General features: G+C 46.7%; 2 protein-coding genes across 2 annotated transcripts in view; one reads left to right on the forward strand and one right to left on the reverse strand.

Moving 5' to 3' along the window:
• The first annotated feature begins 4,285 nt into the window (after positions 1-4,285).
• Positions 4,286-10,538, forward strand: Srp19 (signal recognition particle 19). Its single transcript, NM_001106157.2, is given in 5 exon segments — positions 4,286-4,335; positions 4,861-4,936; positions 8,479-8,550; positions 8,643-8,754; positions 10,089-10,538. Coding segments are annotated over 5 exon segments (435 nt in total). The 5' UTR covers positions 4,286-4,294; the 3' UTR covers positions 10,223-10,538.
• A 7,412-nt stretch (positions 10,539-17,950) lies between these two features.
• The window catches only part of Reep5 (receptor accessory protein 5), a 31,245-nt gene continuing 26,393 nt past the window's right edge, over positions 17,951-22,802 (reverse strand). Inside the window, 2 exon segments of the mRNA NM_001108888.2 lie at positions 17,951-20,236; positions 22,542-22,710. Of these exon segments, the coding sequence (NP_001102358.2) occupies positions 20,187-20,236; positions 22,542-22,710 (219 nt within the window). The 3' untranslated portion in view covers positions 17,951-20,186.

Below are 22,802 nucleotides of genomic sequence, written 5' to 3' on the forward strand. Positions count from 1 at the left end.
CCTAAAACGGGATTGCTGAATCTCCTGGGGGCATGTAGAAAGCACTGGGAAGCCAGAGACTGACCCTGCTGCGCCACTGCACCAGTAAAACTGAGAGGTAATAGAGCAATCAAACTCTTAAAAGTAAGCAAGGCGGTTGGGGTTGGGGATTTGGCTCTGGTAGAGCGCTTGCCTAGGTCTCCAGCTCCGGAAAGAAAAAAAAAAAAAAAGTAAGCAAGGCGGGAGGGTAGGAGAGCTGGCCTTGTACCTCACCTGGGCAGCACAGTAAAGCTGATCCTGGTTTGGGGTTGGGAGACAGGGTTTCTGGATGAGCCAGCCAAGAGGACAGGAGAGCTGACCCAACCCCTTGTTTGCTGCAGCACTCAGGAGGGGCAGACCCAGCACCTCACCTGGGCAGCAGAGGGCCTCTGCTGGTATAGGCATAGATCAGGCAATCAGAGCAGGCTCTGTCCTTTGCTGGTTGCAGCATTGGACGAACTAGCCAGGGACAGTGCTGGAGAGCTCACTGTGGTGGTGTGGGTGAGGAAGAGCTGGCAGGCTGACCAGCTCAGACACCTCCCAGATCCAGGGATTTGAGATGGCCCACCCTAACGTCTGCCCCATCTATGATCTGCTGGAGCACATGAAGGGTCTGGTCCTACAGATCCAAAGCTGTAGGATCTCTATGACACAGGACAACAACAGGATATCTGAGTGGAGTCCCAGTGAGGATCCAGTATTGATAGTGTAGCAGAAGCCGGAGGCCTCAAAACAAACCAGCAACTCATTGCGATGTAAATTTGCAAGCAAGGAAATGTGGTATACTGTGGGACACACTGTGACATGCTACAGCTTCTATGATGAGATTTCTTTGTGTGTGGGGTGGAGGGAGGGTTGTAAGAGCAGAGGGTGGGGCTGGAGAGATGGCTCAGCGGTTAAGAGCACCCGACTATTCCAGAGGTCCTGAGTTCATTTCCCAGCAACCACATGGTGGCTCACGACCATCTGTAAAGAGATCCGATGCCCTCTTCTGGTGTGTCTGAAGACAGCTACAGTGTACTTATATATAATAAATGAATAAATCTTTTAAAAAAAAAACCAGAGGGTGGGTATGAGGGGACAAGGGGATGACTGAGTGGGCTGGGTGCATGATGTGAGATTCACAGAGAATAAAAAGTTAAAAAAGAAAAAGTAAACAAGTAGGTAAATTACTGTGAATTTTAATCAAAATAACAGGAATGATGAAATGTGTAGTAGTTTTAATCTTACACTTCAGACTATTCCAAACCCTACTGGGAAACAAGGGTTCAAAGTGAAGTATAAAAGCTTGTAAGCCGGGGGGGAAGGGGAAAAAAAAAGTTTATAAGTCTTTGAGGATTCTTCACAGTTAACAGTTGATTTGGGGGAGGAAAACACTGGTAATATGCACACGTTCCTATAAGTAAACTCCGACCCAGCTCCTGTACACATCCCTAGTGAAACTCATCGGGTCATCAAGACATGAAGTAGAAGGGGAGCTAGCTGGGAGGAGAAAGGGCATTAACAAGTGGAGGGGAGCCAGAGGGCGGTGGAGAGACACATCGCATACATACATTATGTCTATGTATATATGACAAATTTATAATTTGTCAGCAAAACCCATTGTTTTATATGATTAATATGTTAAAACATCTTAGAATAATTATTTCATCTTTTAGTAAAGGCAGATGAGGGAGAATTAATTACAGTGCATAAAGTAACATATAAGTGTATTAAGCATTTGACTAATCACCAGAAAAAAAGTAAAATCCTCCACTAACAAAAGACCTCAAATGATCAAGAATGAGTAAAAACACAACTGCGTACCTACATCTCAAGTGCAGAGAAAGCAGCCACGGCCGACCTATGCAGAACTATGCACAGTCTTGGAGGAAAGGCATTAAACCGGAATAAAACTAGATGGGTATCAGTTGTGGAGCTTGCCATAGCTTTCCTATCCTTTCACCTGGAGGTCCCGGCTGTCCTAGCTGATGAGGCTGGCTGGCATGAGTCTTAGAGAAAACAAAGAGATGTATCCTGTTCACTAATTTTTTCACATTTATTACGTGTGAATGTGTTTGGATACAGGTGTGCCACAGCACATGTCTGATCTGAGCAATTGGAGGAAATTAGTTCTTTTCCTTCCACTCTGTAGGTTTCAGAGATTGAACTCAGCAGCAGAGATCTGGACTTCTAAACTGAACACTGGGTATAAACGAAGGAAGAAAGAGTGCTGGGCAGGTAAAGTCAGCCTCCTTGCCAGTTGTTCTAGGCTCCCTGGAACCTGGAATGACACACTTTTAGGACACTGGCTGGGGGCTTTCTGGTACACTGATGCAGTGTCTGGACAGTATTATAGATCTGACAGCTACGATGTCCCAGTTACTCCTGGTCTCCCTTCTGCCTTTACCTGCTTGCTGAGCCATGGCACAACTTAAGATACCAGGCGTTTACCTTCCTTTTAGTCCCCTCTTAAGTCTACTAAGTGAATGGACACCGTTTATCAAAACCACTTTCTAAATTTAATTTCCTGTTACACCATGTAATCCAAGCTACTTGGGAGGCTGACTCCAGAAGACTCAAAGCAAAAACTCTAAGACCAACCTAAACTATGGGCAACATAGTAACATCTCAAAAAAAAAAAAAAACAAAAAAAACAAAACAAAAAAAAAAAAAACAGAAAAGCAAGAACAACAACAAAACCTATTCTGCAATCCTGTCACATTTAAGCTAACATTCTTGAAACACAGATCCCAAGGTTACTCCTAGTTTGCACTGTTTTGTCACTGTTGTGAGTATTTCATTTGCATATGCAAAATAAGTGTGACCCGGTGGTTATAGAGCTTCCTGAAACTTGAAGTTATAAGGGGATCCTCTACAAAAGCAGCAAATGCTCTTGAATTCTAGGGGTTGAAGACTCTGGCCTTCTGGAGTGTGGTGAACCTGGCTCTGACAGGCCTTTCCCTTCTCCCCTTTCCCTCTGCCTTGCTAACATTCCTAGCCCCCAAGGTCTATTCCCTTATTTGGCCACTTCCTGGGGCTGACTACCAAGGTCCAGCTATCAAAGTATTGAAGTCCGGCAAGCAAAAGCCCCTTTTGCCTCATCTAATTAACACGCCCAATTAAAAAAAAAAAAAACTCATCCTAACAGGGCGCTTCCTCTTGTACTTACATAAATCATCTTTTTCCTGTGTACCAAAGAACTGTCTTCTCTATCCAGGGGCAGTCCTTTGTCCCGTCCTGCCCCGCCCCCTCCCGGCCCCCAGGGACAAACACCCCTCCTCCCTCTCCCTCATCCTCTAGCTCCTATCACTGCCTCTTTTCCCTTACTCTCAGTCATTCTGGGACAAATAAATCTCCTTTGTGCTAAGAACTTGGTCTTGGGGGTCCTGAGCCCATAGTGATACTTACAGGGAGGGAAGGGGGAGGGGGGGGGAGGTTTTTCACGTAGAAGACAACATTCTAGAAGGGAAGGTACCAGTGTTCTTAAGACTTAAACCAAGAAAATCACTTAGAAATGTTAGTATAATTCATCTTTCAAACCTTCTCAAATAATCGCCCAACTTACTATTATTGATGTAATCCAATAAAATTATCTTTTTTTTTCTCCAGCTTCTTTAAAACCAAAGGCTCCTGTACCACATAAAAGTTAAACTATCCATTTCTTCTGTTTCTCTGCTTTTTATGTCACTTGAACTGTGACCATAAAAAAACAGAAGTGGCGTTTCCCTTTCACCTCCACAGCTGACCAATGTATGCAAAAATATGAAATTTTAGGGTATGCGCTTTCGAAGTTTAAAGATGCATATCTTTAGATATAACATCTAAGATGTTAAGTGTGGAACATTTATATTTATACAGCACAGTGCCAAAAAGTACTAAGTGCACCGCTCTGAAATGTTACCTTACTAAGTCGAAAGCAAGCTGAGGGAAGCAGGAATATATAGATGAGCATAGAAGGGCATTTTCCTGCCAGATTTAACCGACATCTTGCTCCGAACTACAGAGACTCCTCTGGGTGAACCGTCCCGGCCACACCAGAAGAGTGCGCACAGCCGGGTGTGCAGCAGGCTGAGGTAACTCCCGCACCTGAAAGGCAGGGTACTCTTCTCGCGCGAAGACCGTCCTTCAAGCCACGTCACTCCGAGACGGAACCAACCTGTATGGGAAACTCGGCCGCGGGCCGCTTTGGAAGTAGGACTTCCGCCGGAAGGGCGGGCGCTCTCCGAGGTCCGAGTCAACTTCCCGCTGGTGTTCGGCCTGCTAGGCTGGCGCGGCTATAGGGACTCCGGTGGAGATGGCATGCGCTGCCGCGCGGTCCCCGGCCGACCAGGACAGGTGGGTCCTCGGGAAGGCTGGCCGCAGCGTCACTGGGCTCGGGGCAGTCTGCAGCTTCCGAGCTCCCGTCGCACCAAGTTCCGCTGTAGCGGTAGTGGGTGGTGCGGTGCGGTGCGGTGCGGTGCGATGCGGTGGGATGCGGTGCGATGACAACCGGACTCGATGGTGGAGAACAGTAGCGCCGCGAGATGAGCGTTCTATATTAGTGTTGCTATCAGAGAGGCTCGCCTGATGTTCTCTGAGTTGTTCCTTTATGTGTAAGAGCGCGCTCCAGCCTCAGGCACTCTTGACAGGCTGTTGTGTCAAAGTAACACTTGTATTGTTTTGCTTCCGTCATTAAATACACACACACACACACACACACACACACACACACACACACACACACACACACCCCACACACATTTATATATATTTTTTATATATAAAACAAATTACGGTATAAGATGTCTCTGCTATGTCGATGAAATTATCCCTTTTAAGTTACCTAGTTGTGCTTTTTTTTTCCGTGTGTGTTTGTGGCAGGTTTATTTGTATCTACCCCGCTTATTTAAATAATAAGAAGACCATAGCTGAGGGGAGGCGGATCCCCATTAATAAGGTGAGTATCTGATACCTAAACGATTAAAGGCTTAGGGAAGGTTGGCTTCTTATAGCCATGACTGCTTCCTTTTTTTTTTTTTTTTTCTTTTTTTCTTTTTAAATGAGATTGAAGAGAACACTTGCAAAACAAGAGAGAATTTTTTTTTATTAACTTGAGTATTTCTTATTTACATTTCGAGTGTTATTCCCTTTCCCGGTTTCCAGGCAAACATCCCCCTAACCCCTCCCCCCTCCCCTTCCTTATGGGCGTTCCCCTCCCCATCCTCCCCCCATTGCCGCCCTCCCCCCAACAATCTAGTTCACTGGGGGTTCAGTCTTAGCAGGACCCAGGGCTTCCCCTTCCACTGGTGATCTTACTAGGATATTCATTGCTACCTATGAGGTCAGAGTCCAGGGTCAGTCCATGTATAGTCTTTAGGTATTGGCTTAGTCCCTGGAAGCTCTGGTTGCTTGGCATTGTTGTTCATATGGGGTCTCGAGCCCCTTCAAGCTCTTCCAGTTCTTTCTCTGATTCCTTCAACAGGGGTCCTATTCTCAGTTCAGTGGTTTGCTGCTGGCATTCGCCTCTGTATTTGCTGTATTCTGGCTGTGTCTCTCAGGAGCGATCTACATCCGGCTCCTGTCGGTCTGCACTTCTTTGCTTCATCCATCTTGTCTAATTGGGTGGCTGTATATGTATGGGCCACATGTGGGGCAGGCTCTGAATGGGTGTTCCTTCAGTCTCTGTTTTAATCTTTGCCTCTCTATTCCCTGCCAAGGGTATTCTTGTTCCCATTTTAAAGAAGGAGTGAAGCATTCACATTTTGATCATCCGTCTTGAGTTTCATTTGTTCTAGGCATGTAGGGTAATTCAAGCATTTGGGCTAATAGCCACTTATCAATGAGTGCATACCATGTGTGTTTTTATGTGATTAGGTTACCTCACCCAGTTCCAACCATTTGCCTACGAATTTCATAAAGTCATTGTTTTTGATAGCTGAGTAATATTCCATTGTGAGGATGTACCACATTTTCTGTATCCATTCCTCTGTTGAAGGGCATCTAGATTCTTTCCAGCTTCTGGCTATTATAAATAAGGCTTCGATGAACATAGTGGAGCACGTGTCTTTTTTATATGTTGGGGCATCTTTTGGGTATATGCCCAAGAGAGGTATAGCTGGATCCTCAGGCAGTTCAATGTCCAATTTTCTGAGGAACCTCCAGACTGATTTCCAGAATGGTTGTACCAGTCTGCAATCCCACCAACAATGGAGGAGTGTTCCCAAGAGAGAATTCTTAATGGTTTATTTGTAAAGAAGAGGTCTGGGTCGAGTTTTCATGTCTCAAAACCAAGATTATGACAGTCTTCTCAATGAAAGCAAAGTGATAGCATCGGATAGCACAACACACAGGATGCAAACTCTTTATAAAGTATAGGAATGGGGCTGGGGATTTAGCTCAGTGGTAGAGCGCTTACCTAGGAAGTGCAAGGCCCTGGGTTCGGTCCCCAGCTCCGAAAAAAAGAACCAAAAAAAAAAAAAGTATAGGAATAAAGGTGTGCACAAGTGTAGTTTTGTTGAGTTTTGTCTTTATTGTTTTTGAAAGGAGTATAAAATCACTTTAAAGTTACTACTTGTGGAAAGTAGGTATAGGAGGTGGGGGATAGTCTCGTGGTAGAGCTTTTAACCCAAAATGTGGAAGACCCTAAGAGATTTACAATTCTGAATGATCTCATCTTTAGATAGGAAAACCGTAGTTAGGGTCTGGTCTGGTAACTTAAGCTTAGAAAGCGCCCAGAGCTAAATAAATGAGCTCACAGAATTTTTATGTTGTATTCTACTTTTAAAGAGGCATTTGATTTTATGATTAAATGAGGTCTAAAGCAAAGAATTAGCTATTTTTATATCAGTATCTTTCATTTGGCTATTTGAAGAGTAAAGTCCACTTTGTGTCCTCCAGAGCACTGTTCAGAATAATGGCCAATATAAAGCTTTTGATAACAGCTCCCAGGTGCTCTTGGCATATTTATTGTTAAAAAAAATCCATTGATGTATAGCTAACAAACTTAGAAAAGTATGTAAATTGAATAATTTTCATACAAGGAAACTGGATACGGCACCCAAACTGAAGAAACATTGCCAGTTGGCAGCAGACAGATCCCCTCTGCCTCCTGTGTCTTCCCTGTGCTCTCTCAGACAAGGGAACATTGTTCTGATTTCCAACTCTATAGGTTGCCTTGAGCTGGTGTTTCACTCTATATGTATGGGGTTAGTCATTGTGTACTCTCCTGTCTTTTTCACAGATCCTTAAAATGTGAGATTTGTTGATAGTCTTACCAGAAATGTTTGCATGTTTTGACGCTCAGGAATGAATGCAAAGCCTCAAGTAGGCCAAGCAAGTTCCCTGTCACTAAGCGACACCCCAGCCCCTGCCGTGTAGTTTAAGTGCTCCAAGCAAGAGTTTCTTAGCAGGAGCACCGTTGACAGCGTTTGCTTCTTTTAAAGGTTTACTCTATTTTTATTCTTGTGTATCTGTAGGTGTCAAGTGTGTGGGAATGTGCAGGTGCGAATGCAGGCACTGTGGAGGCCAGAAGAGGTGTCAGATCCCGTGGAGCTGGGCTGCCTGAGTGGGTGTTGGGACTGAACTCGGGTCCTCTACAAGAGCAGGCTAAGCTCTAAGCTGCTGAGCCATCTCTCCAGCCCCCATCAACAGTTCCAAATCAGAGAGTTGTTCGTTGTGACAGTTCTGTGCGTTCTAAGATGCATGATGACATCTCTGGCCTTTACCTGCTAGATAAACTCCCCTCTTATCTAGTTATTCTGAAACAAATCTGTCTCCCAACATGACCAAATGACCCTGGGGTAGAGGGTGTGTAAATGTCCCCTGCCCCTGCTACAAGCAGCGCTCTGCAGAGCTGCATTGTGTGCATCCCACGCTCCCTAAGCAGTGCTGTGTGGCTACAGCAATGGCTTAGCAGACACGAATACTCACTGCCTCTGCAGAAGACCCGTTCCCAGCACCCACGAGGTGACACACCCATCTATAACTCCGTTCCACAGGATCCAAGGCTTCTTTTGCCTTCTGTGTGCACTGCACAAATATGGTACATAAACACACAAACAAAATGGTAAAAATAAGATGCAGTGCTACTATGAACATGCTTGAGTATATATATTCAACTGTTGAATGTCCACTCGAATTGCGGGGCCATAGGCAGTCATGTCCAGCTTTAGTGGGTAACGGTCAGTATTCTGCAGCAGCTGTGTGTAAGCGTTTAACCGGTCAGTTGTATTAGTACCTACTGTGTTCAGAACGTCAGGCTTTGTGGGAGAATGTACTGACGAAGTCCCTTCTCTCACACAGTGTACTAATGTTGGAGGAGAGAGAAACACACAACTGTGTTGTTCTTAGGGATTTTTAAACCTTAGTAAAAATAAATTGTAAAAAAGAACACTAGGGTTTAGTCTGTTTTAGTCATAATATTAGAAATAATCTGCACAACAATGTAGTAATAACTACTTGAAACCCCGCTGGTGACCGTCCTTGTTTTTAACTATTCAGGCTGTAGAAAACCCCACGGCTACTGAGATTCAGGATGTATGTTCAGCAGTTGGACTGAATGCGTTTCTGGAGGTATGACGGGGATCTCATCACTGTGTCTTATTCTCACCTCATTGATGCCATAACTCTGAAGACCTATTTTTGTTTTGTTTTATTTGTGTTAGAAAAACAAAATGTACTCCAGAGAATGGAATCGTGATGTTCAGTATAGAGGCAGAGTTCGGGTACAGCTCAAACAGGAAGATGGCAGCCTCTGTCTTGTACAGTTCCCATCACGTAAGTGTTTTAAAATGAACACATAGGGTTCTGGGGTAAGGTTATCTTGTACAAAGGGTATGAATACCACTCAGCCATAGCCCCAACACTCAGAATGTTGACGCAGAAGGATTGCCGCAAGTTCAGGGCCTATGCGACCTGTAGAGTGAATTCAAGACTGACCTGAGCAACTTTGTAAGGCCTTGTCTCAAATTAGAAAACCCAAGAAGTCTGGAGATGTGGCTCAGTGCTAGACTCTACTTACCGCACAGGGGCCTAGGTTCAAGCCCCAATACAGCAAAATAAATCTAAAGAGCAATGCGAGTGACAGAAGCAGGAGTATTCCTACTGAGGTCCCACTCACGTCAACTTGAATAGTGACACTACTATTGGCAATGGATTTATTATTGATAAAAATGGTTTTTTAAATGAACTAGAAGCTAACATACCCATTTTTCAGACAATACTTACCTACTGGTGAGTAGTAAAGGAGGTAGGGAGTGGGGATCAGAGACTAATAGAGACAACTGCGGGGGCGGGGGGTGGGGACTATGACAGCTCAGAGGACAAAGGCACTTGATGACCTTCGTTCAGACTCCACAAAGTTATTTTCTGACGTGTATACCTGTCACATATATACACACATATTATGTGTATGAATACATGGTTTTAGTTCAGAAGCAGAGTGTCACATCTTTAAGTTTTTATTTTTAACTTTTTCTTGTGTATATTTTAATTTAGAGCTGTTCTTTCCCCCCCCCTTTAATATCTTCAATTTTATTAAAACAATTGGACTGTCAGGCTAATTGATAATGTAATTGTTTGTTTTTAGCTAAATATAAATGAGTGGTTTTTATACATCAGTCATTGCCAGAAACTTAAGATTCTGACTCAAAACTGATAGACAGGGCTGGAAAGTGGCTCTGTGCTGGGCATTTGCCTAGCAGCACACATGAAAGTGTTTTCTACTTTGTGTTTTCTCTCAACATTTCCCTCCTGCCTTAAAGGACCCAAAATAGGTACACAAAAAAGCTTATGATTTGAAAAGCTGCTCAAATTTATTGGTGAAAAGAATACTCCTATTTCTGGTAAGACAGTAAACAGATATCAAAGATGTGGAGGTTGGTATGTTGAAGCAAAAAAGGTGGCTTCTTGTAGTTAGATGGAGCTGGACGTGGGTGTGTGTCACTGTCACCTGGGCGTAGGGGTGAGGTGCCTGTTGTTTAATATGTCCTCCCCCCTCTCTCAAAAGAGTAAGGGGTGGAGATCTGGGCCTAGGACTGAGGTTTCAAGTCAATAACGTGTTGTGTATTATTTCTAAGATTGTTGCACTAAACCTAGCTTCTAATTTCTAGGTAAGTCGGTGATGCTGTACGTAGCAGAAATGATACCCAAGCTAAAAACAAGGACTCAGAAGTCAGGAGGTGCTGACCCAAGTCTTCAGCAGGGAGAGGGGAGTAAGAAAGGGAAAGGAAAGAAGAAGAAATGATGTGGCGTGAACATACAGTGTGCAGTTCTGCTGGGAGAGACATGGCATCTTTGCGTGTGAGGGAACAGCTTTTTGTTGTGTTGTTTAACTGAGCTGCGAACGTGTGTCTCCCATCTTCAACAGTTAACAATGAAGTCAGTTTACATCACAAGTTTGCATCCAGCTTTTAGATGTAAAAAGAAAAATTGTGTGTGTGGAAGAAAGAATATTTTTAACAGATAATGACTGTCCCATAAGTTACTTGAAATATCTATCTGTTTGTCCTCCGTGTAAACATATTTCAGATATATATGTTTAATAAAGTTTGGAATACACATTTTGTTAACCTTTAAGTTAATGAAATAAAAGATTTAAACTGACTTTTGTAGCTTTCACCAAGGAATCAGTTAATGCCAGAAGAGGTTGATGGTACCGCAGCAAAGCGTGGACAGGTGGGTAAGCAGAGAGGTGAGGAGGGGCCGTGGGAACTCTGTCCTTAATCTGCTGTGACCATTGGCACCTCAGGCTTAAGCTTCAAACTTGCTTATGTGTTAGTCTCACGACCACTGTTTCTGAGCTGGAGAGACATTCAATATCAAAGTGTTGCTTCACAAGCAGGAAGCCTGACTTTAGATTCCTAGTACCCATGTGAAAGCCTGGTGCAGTGGTGTGGGAGACGGCAGATCCTAGGGCATTGCTGGCCAGCCAGTAACTGTATGAGCTCCAGGATCAGTGAGAGACCCTGCCTCATAAGATAATGTGGAGAGTGATAGGAGACTTAATGTCAGTCTCCGGCTCTCTCTCTCTCTCTCACATACACACACACACACACACACACACACGCACGCACGCACGCGCGCGCGCGCGCATGAACGTGGCACAAAACATTTCCAAGCCAATGTGGTGTCACACACCTACAATCAGTCTAGCATCTGGGCAGTGGAGATAGGAGGATCAGAAATTCAAAGCTGGCCTCAGCTACACATCCAGTTCCAGCCAACCTGAACTACATGAAAACCTTCCTTCAAACAAAGCATTGTTCCCACCGGAGTTATTAAAATGACCTGTGCTTTAGCACCCAGAAGTTCTAGTTTCTCTGAAGAAACTAACTTGGAAATGTTCTTGTGAATTCATTCCACAGTAATTCCTGGAGTGGTGGCTTACACCTGCCAAGGCACAGCATGACTGTGGCGTTGCTAGAACTCAGGCCAACACTAGAAGCCCATTAACTTAATCACGTGGCCCTCCCCTTCCTGAAGACATAGCCAATGGGAACCCGTACCTCCTGAAGATCAGAATAGTGGGGTGGAGTGGGGCAGACAAGGTTTTCTTCCGTGGTATAATAGTCAATCATAAATTGCCAATAACCCTAATTGTGGTCTGATAGGAGCGGCCCCCATAGACGTATATCTGAATGCTTAGTCGTCAGGAAGTGGCACTACTTGGTAAGGTTCACGAGGCGTAGCCTGGTTGGAAGAAGTGTCCCTGGAGGGGGGCTTTTAAATGTCTGCCTGTTTCCGACACCTGTCGATCCTGATATCAAACTCCCGGCTGCTTCTCCAGCACCATATCTGCCTGTGTGACACCAGGCTTCCCATCCATAATGGACTAAACCTCTGAAACTGTAGGCCAGCCCCAGTTAAATGCTTTCTCTTACAAGAGTGGTCATGATGCCTCCTCTCAATAGAACACTGGCTAGGAGACTAAAATCATTAGTTCAGCAAACAGGACGAGTGGATTCATTTCTTTGGACTGTAGGATTCTATCTGGGCTGAATGGATGTTTGCCTATCTCCCCAAGAAACGTTAACAGAACACGTGCTGCCCGAATGTGGAGCGCTCTAGAACTAAGGATGAGTCTGGGGGTTATCGTCTCTACCGTTTGTGAAAGGTCATGCAACTGAAGTTGTCTGAAGGTGGAGAACCCACAGGGCTCCCAGTACTGTCACCTTCTCAGCATTAACAATGCCATTGCCCTGCCACGGGGGGTGGGGGTGCCTAAGCAAACCTCCTGAAGGTGAAGTGTCCCCAGGAAGACTCCCAGGGAAGTCACCTTCCTCTGTGTTGTATAAAGTAGAATGGGCTCCACCAGGGAGCACAGAGATGTCTCCAAATGGCCGATGGGCTATCGAATGCGTCACAGAAGCTAGAGAGACGGCTCAGCAGTTCAAAACACTTGCTACCTTTGCAGAAGACCAGAGTTCCAATCTCAGCAACCACATGGCAGCTCGCAACATCCTAACTCCTGTCCCATGGTAATCCAATACCTTCTGCTGGCTTCTGTGGGCATGAAGCACACGTGTGGGGCATAGACACACACGCAGGCATTCACACACATTTTTAAATACTCTTTTTTAAGATTTATTTATTCTATGTATGTGTGTACACTGTCACTTTCTTCAGACACACCAGAAGAGGGCATCAGATATCATTGCAAATGGTTGTGAGCCACCATGTGGTTGCTGGAATTTGAACTCAGGACCTTGGGAAGAGCAGTCAGTGCTCTTAACCACTGAGCCATCTCTCCAGCCCCACACACATTTTAAAAAGTATATAATTACAGTCCTTGAAAGTAGTATGACAGGCTTTTAAGCTCGTTATGGTGTCTGTTGGTGTGACCTTTGCTGTGGACAATAAGACACGCTGCTGAGGTCTTTCTAGAAAAAAAAATTGCCTGTGTACAGGGGGAGCTGCATGAGGTCGATGCTATTGACTCTATGAGCCTCTGAAGTGGCCAGAAAAGGGAGAGGGAAACCATGGGGCAGAGCACTGACTTCCGGTTCCTTACCACTGAGTGCATAGGGAGAAAGATAATTAGATCTGTGCTGCCTCACTTCCCAGGAGCCCCAAACTCAGACTTGGGCAGTGGAGAGGGAGCAAGGGACAGAAGACAGCCCTGGGTCTGACCTTACATACAAAGAAAATGACAGTGCACGTGAAGGACATTGTGATAACCAGAAATAGTTCACCTTGAACTGTAGATTCGGGAAGGACTTATTGTTTGAGGACAAGGCCTTGTGTAGCCCACATTGGCCAGGTATACTCTTGAGCTGACCCCCCTCTTCCACTTCTGGAGGGCTGGGGTTACAGGCCTGAGTGCCACCGCTTGGTGCTGGGGACTGAGTCCAGTGTTCTACCAACAGCTACATCCCCAGAAGAAAGACTGTTTTTAATTGCTACTCTGTGTGTGTGTGTGTGTGTGTGTGTGTGTGTGTGTGTGTGTGTGAGAGAGAGAGTGTGTGTGTGTGAGTGTGTATGTGGGTGTGAGTGTGGGTGTGAATGGGTGTGAGTGTGTATGTATGTGTGAGTGTGTGTGAGTGTGTGAGTATGTGTGTGTGAGTGTGTTTGTGTGAGAGTGTGTTGTGTGTGTATGTGTGTGAGTGTGTGTGAGTATGTGTGTGTGTGTGAGTGTGTGTGTGTGTGTACGTGTGTGTGTGTGTGTGTGTGTGTGTGTGTGTGTGTGTGTGTGTACGTGTGCCGTAGAAGTCAGAGGACAAGTTGAAAGAGTTGGGTGTCTGCTTCCACCATATGGGTGCCCAGGGACCAAACTTAGTCACCAGGCTTGACAAGATGTATGAGAAAGTTCTCAGGAAAACTGGACAGACACCAAATGCAGTGCTGTGAGCAGAGGCGAAGCCATATGTAAGCAGCCACGCTTGCCCTGGGCCTTAGCCAGAGCAATGAGAGCCAGCCCTGGCCCCACTGAGCCTAGTGCTGGAGGGGAGATGCCTGGCAGCCCTGTGGCTACACCCCAGGATGAGAGGTTCATGGAAAATGACTGTGAGTGGGTTAAGGGAGTGCCTCCCACCCAGGCGTTTGTGCTCAACATGGTCCCTGAGAAGACAAGTAACACAGCCATGGGAGCTTCTTGTGCTCCATTGGACCTCAGCTTCCCTTCTTAGCTGCTCATCCTGAGATCAGCTGCCCTTGCTTGGAATGGTGGGTGGTGAGCCTTTAGTAGCCCTGCCCAGCATCCTCTCCAAGTCTGGCATGAACTTTCATCTGCAGAAAAGGAGAGCTCCATTTTGCTTTCTCTCTTTCCCCTGCCACGAGCTTGTATGCCTGCCATCTTCCTGACCTACAAATACATTTTCTAATTGAACCACTACTTAGAGTTGGTATCGTTCAGTCCATCCCTACCTCAGTCTGGAGGTGCTTCTAAGTGTAGAGTAGGCTTGGGAACGTGGTGTTACAAGGCTCCTGGTCAGATACCAAGGACAGAGAGAGAGAGAGAGAGAGAGAGAGAGAGAGAGAGAGAGAGAGAGAGAGAGAGAGAGAGAGGTGGGAAGGCAGGAGGAAGGAAAAGGGAGAGGAGGGAGAGCGGGAAGAAGGGAGGAGGGAGGGAGAGACAGAGATATTGAAGATCCATTAGTGCCTCCCTTGGGATATGTGAAAAACTCAGCAGTGCTGGCCCAGCCTAGAATTCAAATAGATTTAAGAGAATCTCTAGGCAATTCTTGCGTGTATTAAAGCTGGAGACACTGCAAAGTGTGTTGTTGCTGTTTTGATTTATTGGTTTCTTATAATTATGTATTTTGTTATATAACATGGAAACCTGCTGTTTTCTTTCAAATTCAATATTCTGTACTTTTATTTGCTTTGTTTTAAAATGTCATGGGTTCAACTACAAATTATCAGTTGTCAAAATGTTCTCTCAAGGACAAAGAGAGGACTCAATGGACAAAGCACTTGCTCTGCAGGCCTGGCAACTCGAGTTTGGTTCCTGGAACCCACCGATTGGGAGGAGAGAGAAAACCGACCCATTTCTGTATCCCCCGACCTCCACACACACGCACCAGTACCTATTCAGGCCGCGTGTGCATACAGATAAGCAAATAAGTAACGGAATTTTAAAAGCATACTTCAAAGACAAGGGTAGTGGCTCTCTCATCTGTAATCCCAGCACTAGGGAGGCTGCGGCAGGAGGATCACCATGAGCTCAAAGCCATCTGTGCAACTAGCAAATGCCCTTGGCCCTAGTAGCCAAGCACGTGCCCCCCGGGAGTCAGTAGTGTGGGGCAGAATGGTCCATGAGGAGAGGTGGCCACAGGAGCCTCGGCACCCTGCACTCTCACATGCAGTCCCACACTACACAAGGCGCAGGGGCAAGGCTAAGGGGGGAACCATGGAGCTGAGCAGCAGAACTCGTGTTTCTCGTCTGCCTCTGGAGTAGTTTATTACCTGGGAGTTGGGCTTCCCTGGGCCAACTTCATCACCAAAGCCCCTAGCTAGGCTAGTACACGCCCTAGGGCAAGGAATTCCTGTAGTAGGGCAGTGGGAAGCATGGTGCTTGCTCTCAGCCTTGCATTAACGGTGCCCAAGCTCAGTGCAATCAGAGGGGCAGCAGGACCACACCTGCCCTGGCTGCGTCGAGATTTCAGAGCAAGTCCCCTGATCCGGTTCCTGCAGTCACCACCTTCCACATCTGCCAATACCTGTTCCTTGCACTGCCGAACGTCCAGTAGGCTCGGGTCGGCTACTCTGATGACCGAGTTGGATTCAGAAAGCAAATAGACACTCCCCATGTCAGTGCGGTGTAATTAATGCTTGTGGGGTCCCAGTGATGGGGTGTGCGAGGGACTCTGATTCCTACACCCACCTAAATTCAAACAAAGTTCTAAACTCTGCCTTTCAAGGTGGCTCCTGGTTCTGGCCCCCTGCATTGCTGGAAGATGACAGTAAATCCGTCTCCAAAGTCAAGCTACTGCACAGCTGGTACCCAAGTGTCCTGCAACCCCAAGGGCAGCACCCGTGTTGGGAAGGTCCTGTCTCCAGAGCTAGGCAGTGGGTGTTGGGGCATTTCCTATGTGGCTCCAGAACACTAAATCTAACAAGGTTTCTGTGACTCTCTGGAGTCCAGTGTTCTCCAGTGGACGCCCACTTCATGATGCAGAAACATACCCGACACTTCTGACTCTGCGGAGGTGAGGGCTGCAAGCCTCTGTCAACCATTTTGCTTTCTGGTCTTTTGCATTGTAAGTGATTAAGGGTTAATATTACAGTTAGAAACCAGACAGTCCCAAAGGTCATTTTCAAATGCATTCACTTGTCCTACTGTACAGAACTATACTGTTAGTTAGGACCTGAGCTGTGTTTGTCCCACTAAACACTGTGTTTACAGACACACAATAAAAACAGGGTAAGAAAACACTGACCAGAGAGCGTGCTCCAGTATGCGCCTGTTTGGCTTCTGTGCTGGTAGTGAAATGTGGGCTCACACACACTGCTAAGCTCCTACCATGCCACAGAAGTGCTATTTCAAAGACCAGTCACAGGCTGTGGGGGTTTGTTTTTTTTTTTTTTTTTTTTTTGGTTCTTTTTTTCGGAGCTGGGGACCGAACCCAGGGCCTTGTGCTTCCTAGGTAAGCGCTCTACCACTGAGCTAAATCCCCAGCCCCTTGTTTTTGTTTATTTATTTATTTATTTATTTATTTATTTATTTATTTATTTATTTATTTATTGGTTTTGGTTTTTTTTCCCCCCTTCTTTTCAGTCTTCGTATTAGAATAAAAGTACAGAATTATTTGGAGGAGGTGTTGAGGGTGTCATATGCCTGTGATCCTAGCCCTGGGAAGGCTGGGGAGGAGGGTGGGGAGGCTGGTGATTTCAAGGCCGGCCTGGACTGCACAGTAGACACTAACCACAGTTACTGCACTGCACGTCTGTGAGCAATGCTCTGTGTGGGCAGAAAGCAGAGTTGTGTTCCTCCCAATCCAGGCTAAGCACTGGTAGATGGGATCAATGGGTTTGCTTTCCTTAGGGCGCCTTCCTTTAACAAACCAACCACGAGGGGGAAAGTACAGACCCAGTGTGGAATGGGATTAATAATATTCAATTCTCACTAAACTACCAGATTTCATCTTATTTTGTGGAATTTTCTTTTTCTAACCCAGATCTTTGTAGGGGAATTTTCCCCTAATTAATTGATTGGCTAATAAAGGTGCCTAGAAGCCAATCCTTGGGAGAAAAGGAGGCAGCTGCTCTTTTTCTAGCAAGGCAGAGGCAGGACGTAGACCTGGTAGCTGGCTGGTGCCTTCCGCCGCCAGATTTCCAACATAGAGCAGTGGATGAGTTTAGGATGATAGATTCTGCGCCCAGCGGTTGTGTCATCTGTTATGTTAAACTAAGACTGTCTCGGTGACTCCGGCGGGCTGCAGGGAAAGAACATTAACGGGGGGTGGGGGTGGGGGGGTGTAACTGCAGCAGAGCTCGGGCTGGAGAGCGCAGTCTCAGAGCTCTGGAGAAGCAGAGTCAGCGTTGGTGGGAGAGGCGTTGGTGAAGAGAAACACACAGTTTCAGTCTCTGTACCAGGCTAGGGACAGAGACCACCGATGTCGATGCAAGCCAGATTTAGTGTGGACTTTTTTGTTAAACTATAAGCTATAGATCTTAGCAAAATTTAAAGTAAATATAATAAACAAACACTGAATATGGCCAGTTACTTACAGTCATTCCTATCTGTGGTTTCAGTTTTGAGAGGTCAGCCACTCTGAAACACAGCACAACATTGCAAAACATCCTGAGGCCAGAGAAGGCTCTGTAAGACAAGACACTGGCCACCAAGTCTGAGAGAACCGAACTGTCCTCTGACCTCCACTATGATGTGTATGCCCACATATCACTCACACACACTCATACACACACACACACACACACACACACACACACACACACACACGCACAGGAACACACGCACACGAACGAGAACACACATGCATACTAAATGTTAATAAAACATTTTAAAGATATCTTGACAGACCACATAAACATAATCTTTATTTGAGTATATGTTGTAATTCTCATTCTCACTTTGTCCAGTCAGTAACTTTTGTCAGAGATACACGCACAGGAAGGAACAGTCCACACAGAGTTCAGTGTTCTCTCCAGGTATGGCAGCCAGGGGAGTCTGGGAACACGTAAGGAAGGCCCGGGCACTCCTATTCACATCTGAGGCCAGGCGATATTTTATTTAGGCCGTGACTGTTTTCTGAGGTGTGGATGGAGGATTCTTCCCCACAACAGCAGCAATGCAGTCCAAATGACTGACAGGAAAGAATTGCCCTACAACAGCAAGCTTTAAAGTGTAGCAAGAATTCTGGAACTTTATATGTCTTTGAAATACCACTCAGATACAAATAAACACTTTGTTTCCAGCCAGCTCACTGTCAACACTCGTAGTCATGACACTGTTTTATTTGGGAAGGACGGGCAGGCAGAAGTCAATGATTTCTCCTACTAACAGCTGCTAGAAGTAATGACTTCCCGGCGCCTGCTCTGGTGAAAGCTGTGGGGTTGATAGGGCAAAATTGCTTTTGGGGTTTACTTCACTGCAGCAGTGTTTCCACCAAGAACCTCTAAGTAACTGTGAGTCCCTGCCTGCCCATCCCCTCACATAGAGTATGTTGTATATTAACACTGTTCTTATAGATTACATCGTCGATGTTAATTTTCACTCTGCCAACAAGAAAAACGTGCTTTTACTTATAAGGACCTAAATATTTTTAAGACCTAACAATTGGTTTTCTATAAACAACTGTTTTTATTTTCTAAAAAGATCCCCCCACCTTAAGTCAGAAGATGCCTAATGATTACTAGTATTCCCAGGAAAACGAACCCTGTGACCCTCTTATTTTGTATTGTTAGTATTGTATATTATTGTGATCTGAGTCATCTGTAGGAGAATCATTGCCCATTGTCCTGAAGGTAACTCCTGCTGTTGGCTTTGGCAGACAGCTCCTTCAGACCAACTCAAAGGCTGAAAAGCTGGCCTGAGGTGCAAAGCACAGACTCTTAGATCCAAACCTCTGACCCAGCAAGCCACTTTGACAGGCGGTCACTTAAACGAAACATAGACTGAAGCATCTGTAAGGGAATGCTAATAATTACAAATTATAAAGTAGGGAGACCTCTTGAGGTTGGCCATAAAAACAAAGAGTGAAAAGTTCATCCCAGCCGCCGCTGCCCCTCACTTGTCCAGAACTGCTCTTAGAGCTGGATGCTATCAGTATACAATGTGCTGTTACACGAACAAGACGGCACACGTAAGCCACCATGGGGCACCAGCCTGCAGTGAGCAGAAGCTGGGAGGTGGAGGCAGCAGGAGGATCAGGACTTCAGAGTTCTCCTGGGCTACATGGGATCATGTTTTTAAAAACTGAGGTATGCAATGGGAGGCGGGAAGTCTTGGGAGGTGGGCTGTCTTGGGGGATGGGCTGTCTTGGGGGGGTGGGAAGTCTTGGGGGATGGGCTGTCTTGGGGGATGGGCTGTCTTGGGGGATGGGATGTCTTACTCATCTGTATCACTTTTTTTTTTTTTTGGCTCTTTTTTTCAGAGCTGGGGACCGAACCCAGGGCCTTGCGCTTCCTAGGCAAGCGCTCTACCACTGAGCTAAATCCCCAATCCCATCTGTATCACTTTCTGAAATGGTATTTGGAAGCGCACTCATCACGACAGCATTCCAGCCTTGGGGGGGGGGGATCTTGCTTCACAGGTCACAGGTGGTGTCTGCAACCTTCCTTGGCCTCTTCTCACAAGCACTACGCATGTTCTAGCCAAACTATAACATTTTCCATATATATGTATATACACAGATACATTAAAACACAGAACTATATAAAATCATACACCGAGTGAAGCACAACACAAAGGTTTCCAAACTGTAAGCACAGGAAGACGCATGCAGGTGAGCCCCGCAGAGCACAGGGCCTACGGACAGAGATTTCCAATCTCGGTTTGAATTTCCTGGAATATAGTGACGTGTCTTCAGACTCATATTTAAAAATTTTAGGTACTGCCCACTCTGTTAGATTTAAATGAAAACGTTCCCTACATATATGACAATAAAAGCGAAACACCTTACAACACATTCCATTTTTAATACATCAGAAAGTTTCCAAGGCAACATTATCCAACACCTGTGCCACTGTCCCTAGCATAACACGGAGCTCTAAGGGGGTGAGTGGGGGAGGGGCCGCCCAGCCAGGACTCAGGTGCTCTTCTTCTCGTCGCCCAGCAAGTTCACCGTAGCCTTCTTGACTGTTGAGGGAAAAGAAAACTGTATCAAGAGCTTTTGTAATGGGAGCTCCATCCTCCCTCCCTGACCACCTGATAATGTGGGTGACTGAGGCGGGTGACTGGTGTATGGATGAGAACACACCAAGGTTTGTGGTCAAGGCTAAGAGGGGCTTCTAGGAAATGGACAAGGCACCTCCTTAGATGCAAGCAGAATTCTTGAAGGTCACCCAGCCTTGAGGCTTGTGTGACATCCTCACCTGGACCATCTGTCCTGTCTCCTTCAATCATCAAAGCAGCGACTGTCATGGTAACCAGAGTTAGGACAGAACCCACATCATACTGCACACACCTAGACTTGCTCACTGAGCCACTATCCCCCAAGACAGGAAGTGTTGGGGGAGAGAGGGTGGGGCAGAGTGAGCCACCACAGATGGCAGCTGGTTCTGATGGAGCCCAGAGTCTCCCAGTGAGAGCCAAGGAACCCCTTTGTCCACAGGCGTCCTACAGCTGCTCCTCCAAATCACCAGGAAATGTTGACATCAAGGAGGGAGACAGTCTTTCTCAGCTAGCTGTGTGAGAGATCCCCACTGACCCTGAACCATCAGAGAACCACTGACCCATCTCTCCAGCCTTAATTTCTAAATCCTACTGGGGTCTGCTTTCTAGATCCAAAGCTAGACCTGAGCAGTTGAGACAGAGACCTGATGACCCGTGATACCTGGATACTCACGTATACCCCATATACCAGACCCTCCCTGAACAGCACCCATGCCGCCTCCTGTTCGTCACCCTCCCGTCCCCGTCCCCTCTTACTGAGCAGTCAAACTCCCAGCTGCACACTGGCCACCAGCGTCTCCAACACCGACCCCACTCCCCTCCTCACAGAAGGTCCCGCCCTGGCCACTCACCCTGTGCTACACTATGCCATCTCTGCTTGAAGACCTGGTTGTTAGCAGCTCCCCTGCCCTTACCCTGTGACCTCTATGACCGTTCCTATTCACGTTCAAACCTGCTGTTTCTCCTACCTTACGAAAGGTCCCTGTGTCCTCCCCACAGATATCACCCTGTCCTCCCATGACACTGCTCCTGTCCCTCAAATCTCTCCGATCAGGTGTTTGTTCCCAGTGCCCATAAAGTTGCTTTCTTCGAGTCACTAATCCTTCCTCACTGCTGAGTCTGACAGCCGTGTCCTGGAGTCATCCTCTATCTAACCTCACAGCACGTGGCATGAAGGACACTTCACTGGACACTACTCTCTGGCCTTCTTGCTACCCTGATCAGCTTCTCCAGGCTGGCGTTCATCTCTCACACCCTCGGTGTAAGCCTGGGGCTCTCAACATCCTATCGAGTGGCTCTCTGACTGCTCCACGCAGGTCTCTACCTAACAGACACGTCGGACATCTGTCCAGGACCGGATGCTGTCTTTCTGCTACCCAGTCTTCCCACTTCAATGTCGAGCCTACCCTTTGACCTGTTCAGGCTATCACTGCTGGCCTTGGCTTCTTTCTCTCTCAAACTCCCAGCCTAATTCATAAGCAAATCCTACCGTCCCCACCTTAACAAGCCATCGAGACTCTCATACTTACTATCGCTACTTTACTGTCACTGCTACAAATCACGAGGCCACCATCTCTAACCAGATGGCAACATCCTAGCTAGACTGTATACTTCCTTCCTTCTTCACATCCCCCAACCCCTGAGCTGAGGACCAAACCCACCCAGGGCTCTGCGCTTGCTAGGTAAGTGCTCTCCCGCTGAGCTAAATCCCCTTAGTCCGCTCCTCACGCAGCGGCCAGTCACCCTGCTCTGCTCAAACCACTCCAGCAACACAGTCTGCACCGCTCAGTGGCCGACCCTGCTCCCACCATCCTCTGTTTCTTTCATGGCTTCTACCTCCAAGCTTTTTTTCCCCACAAGCAGTTCCTGAACAATCTACCCTGAGGTCTCCTCTCTGTTGATTTTTCAAGTCTGAGTCAGGAAGTTTTCACGACAGCTGATCTTAATTTTCAGCCTGACTCCCCAGACAGAGGAGCCTCCGCTGTCTAGCTGCCTCCATCAGACTGGCCTCGGGCGTGTCTTTGGGGCGTTTTCTTGATTGCTAACTGCAGGCCAACCTGAACTGGATACACAGCCATCTACCCAGCTGGCACTCTGAATTCTTGGCCTGTGGTGGAAGTCACTTTTCTAAAATGATGACTGAAGGCCACACTGAATGTCACTGAGGAGGGAGCAGAGGAACCGGGGGAGGACAGGTGTCCACTACGCCTGTTGTTTGAGCCTAGGACATGGCATCCTCCACAGTGCACAAGCTGTCCCTGAGCCTCACCTTCTTTGCTGATGGCGTCTGCAGTCTCTTTGGCTTTGTCCTTCACGTCCTTCACCACACTGTCTACCTGGGACTCGTGCTTCAGGAAGATGGGACGGATGACACGCCGGTACAGCAGTTCAGCCCCGTTGGACGGGCTGGGAGCCATGCACCACAACAGGAAGCCGCACTGCAGGGCACAGAATGCTGGTGAGAGGGAGCCATGGGCACGCTGGGATTCCATTCGTGCCCTCCCCCACCCGGGGACAGCAGTGCTCTGGC

Source organism: Rattus norvegicus, chromosome 18, assembly GCF_021556685.1.
Source record: "Rattus norvegicus strain SHRSP/BbbUtx chromosome 18, alternate assembly SHRSP_T2T, whole genome shotgun sequence".
In the NCBI taxonomy this organism is placed as follows: domain Eukaryota; kingdom Metazoa; phylum Chordata; class Mammalia; order Rodentia; family Muridae; genus Rattus; species Rattus norvegicus.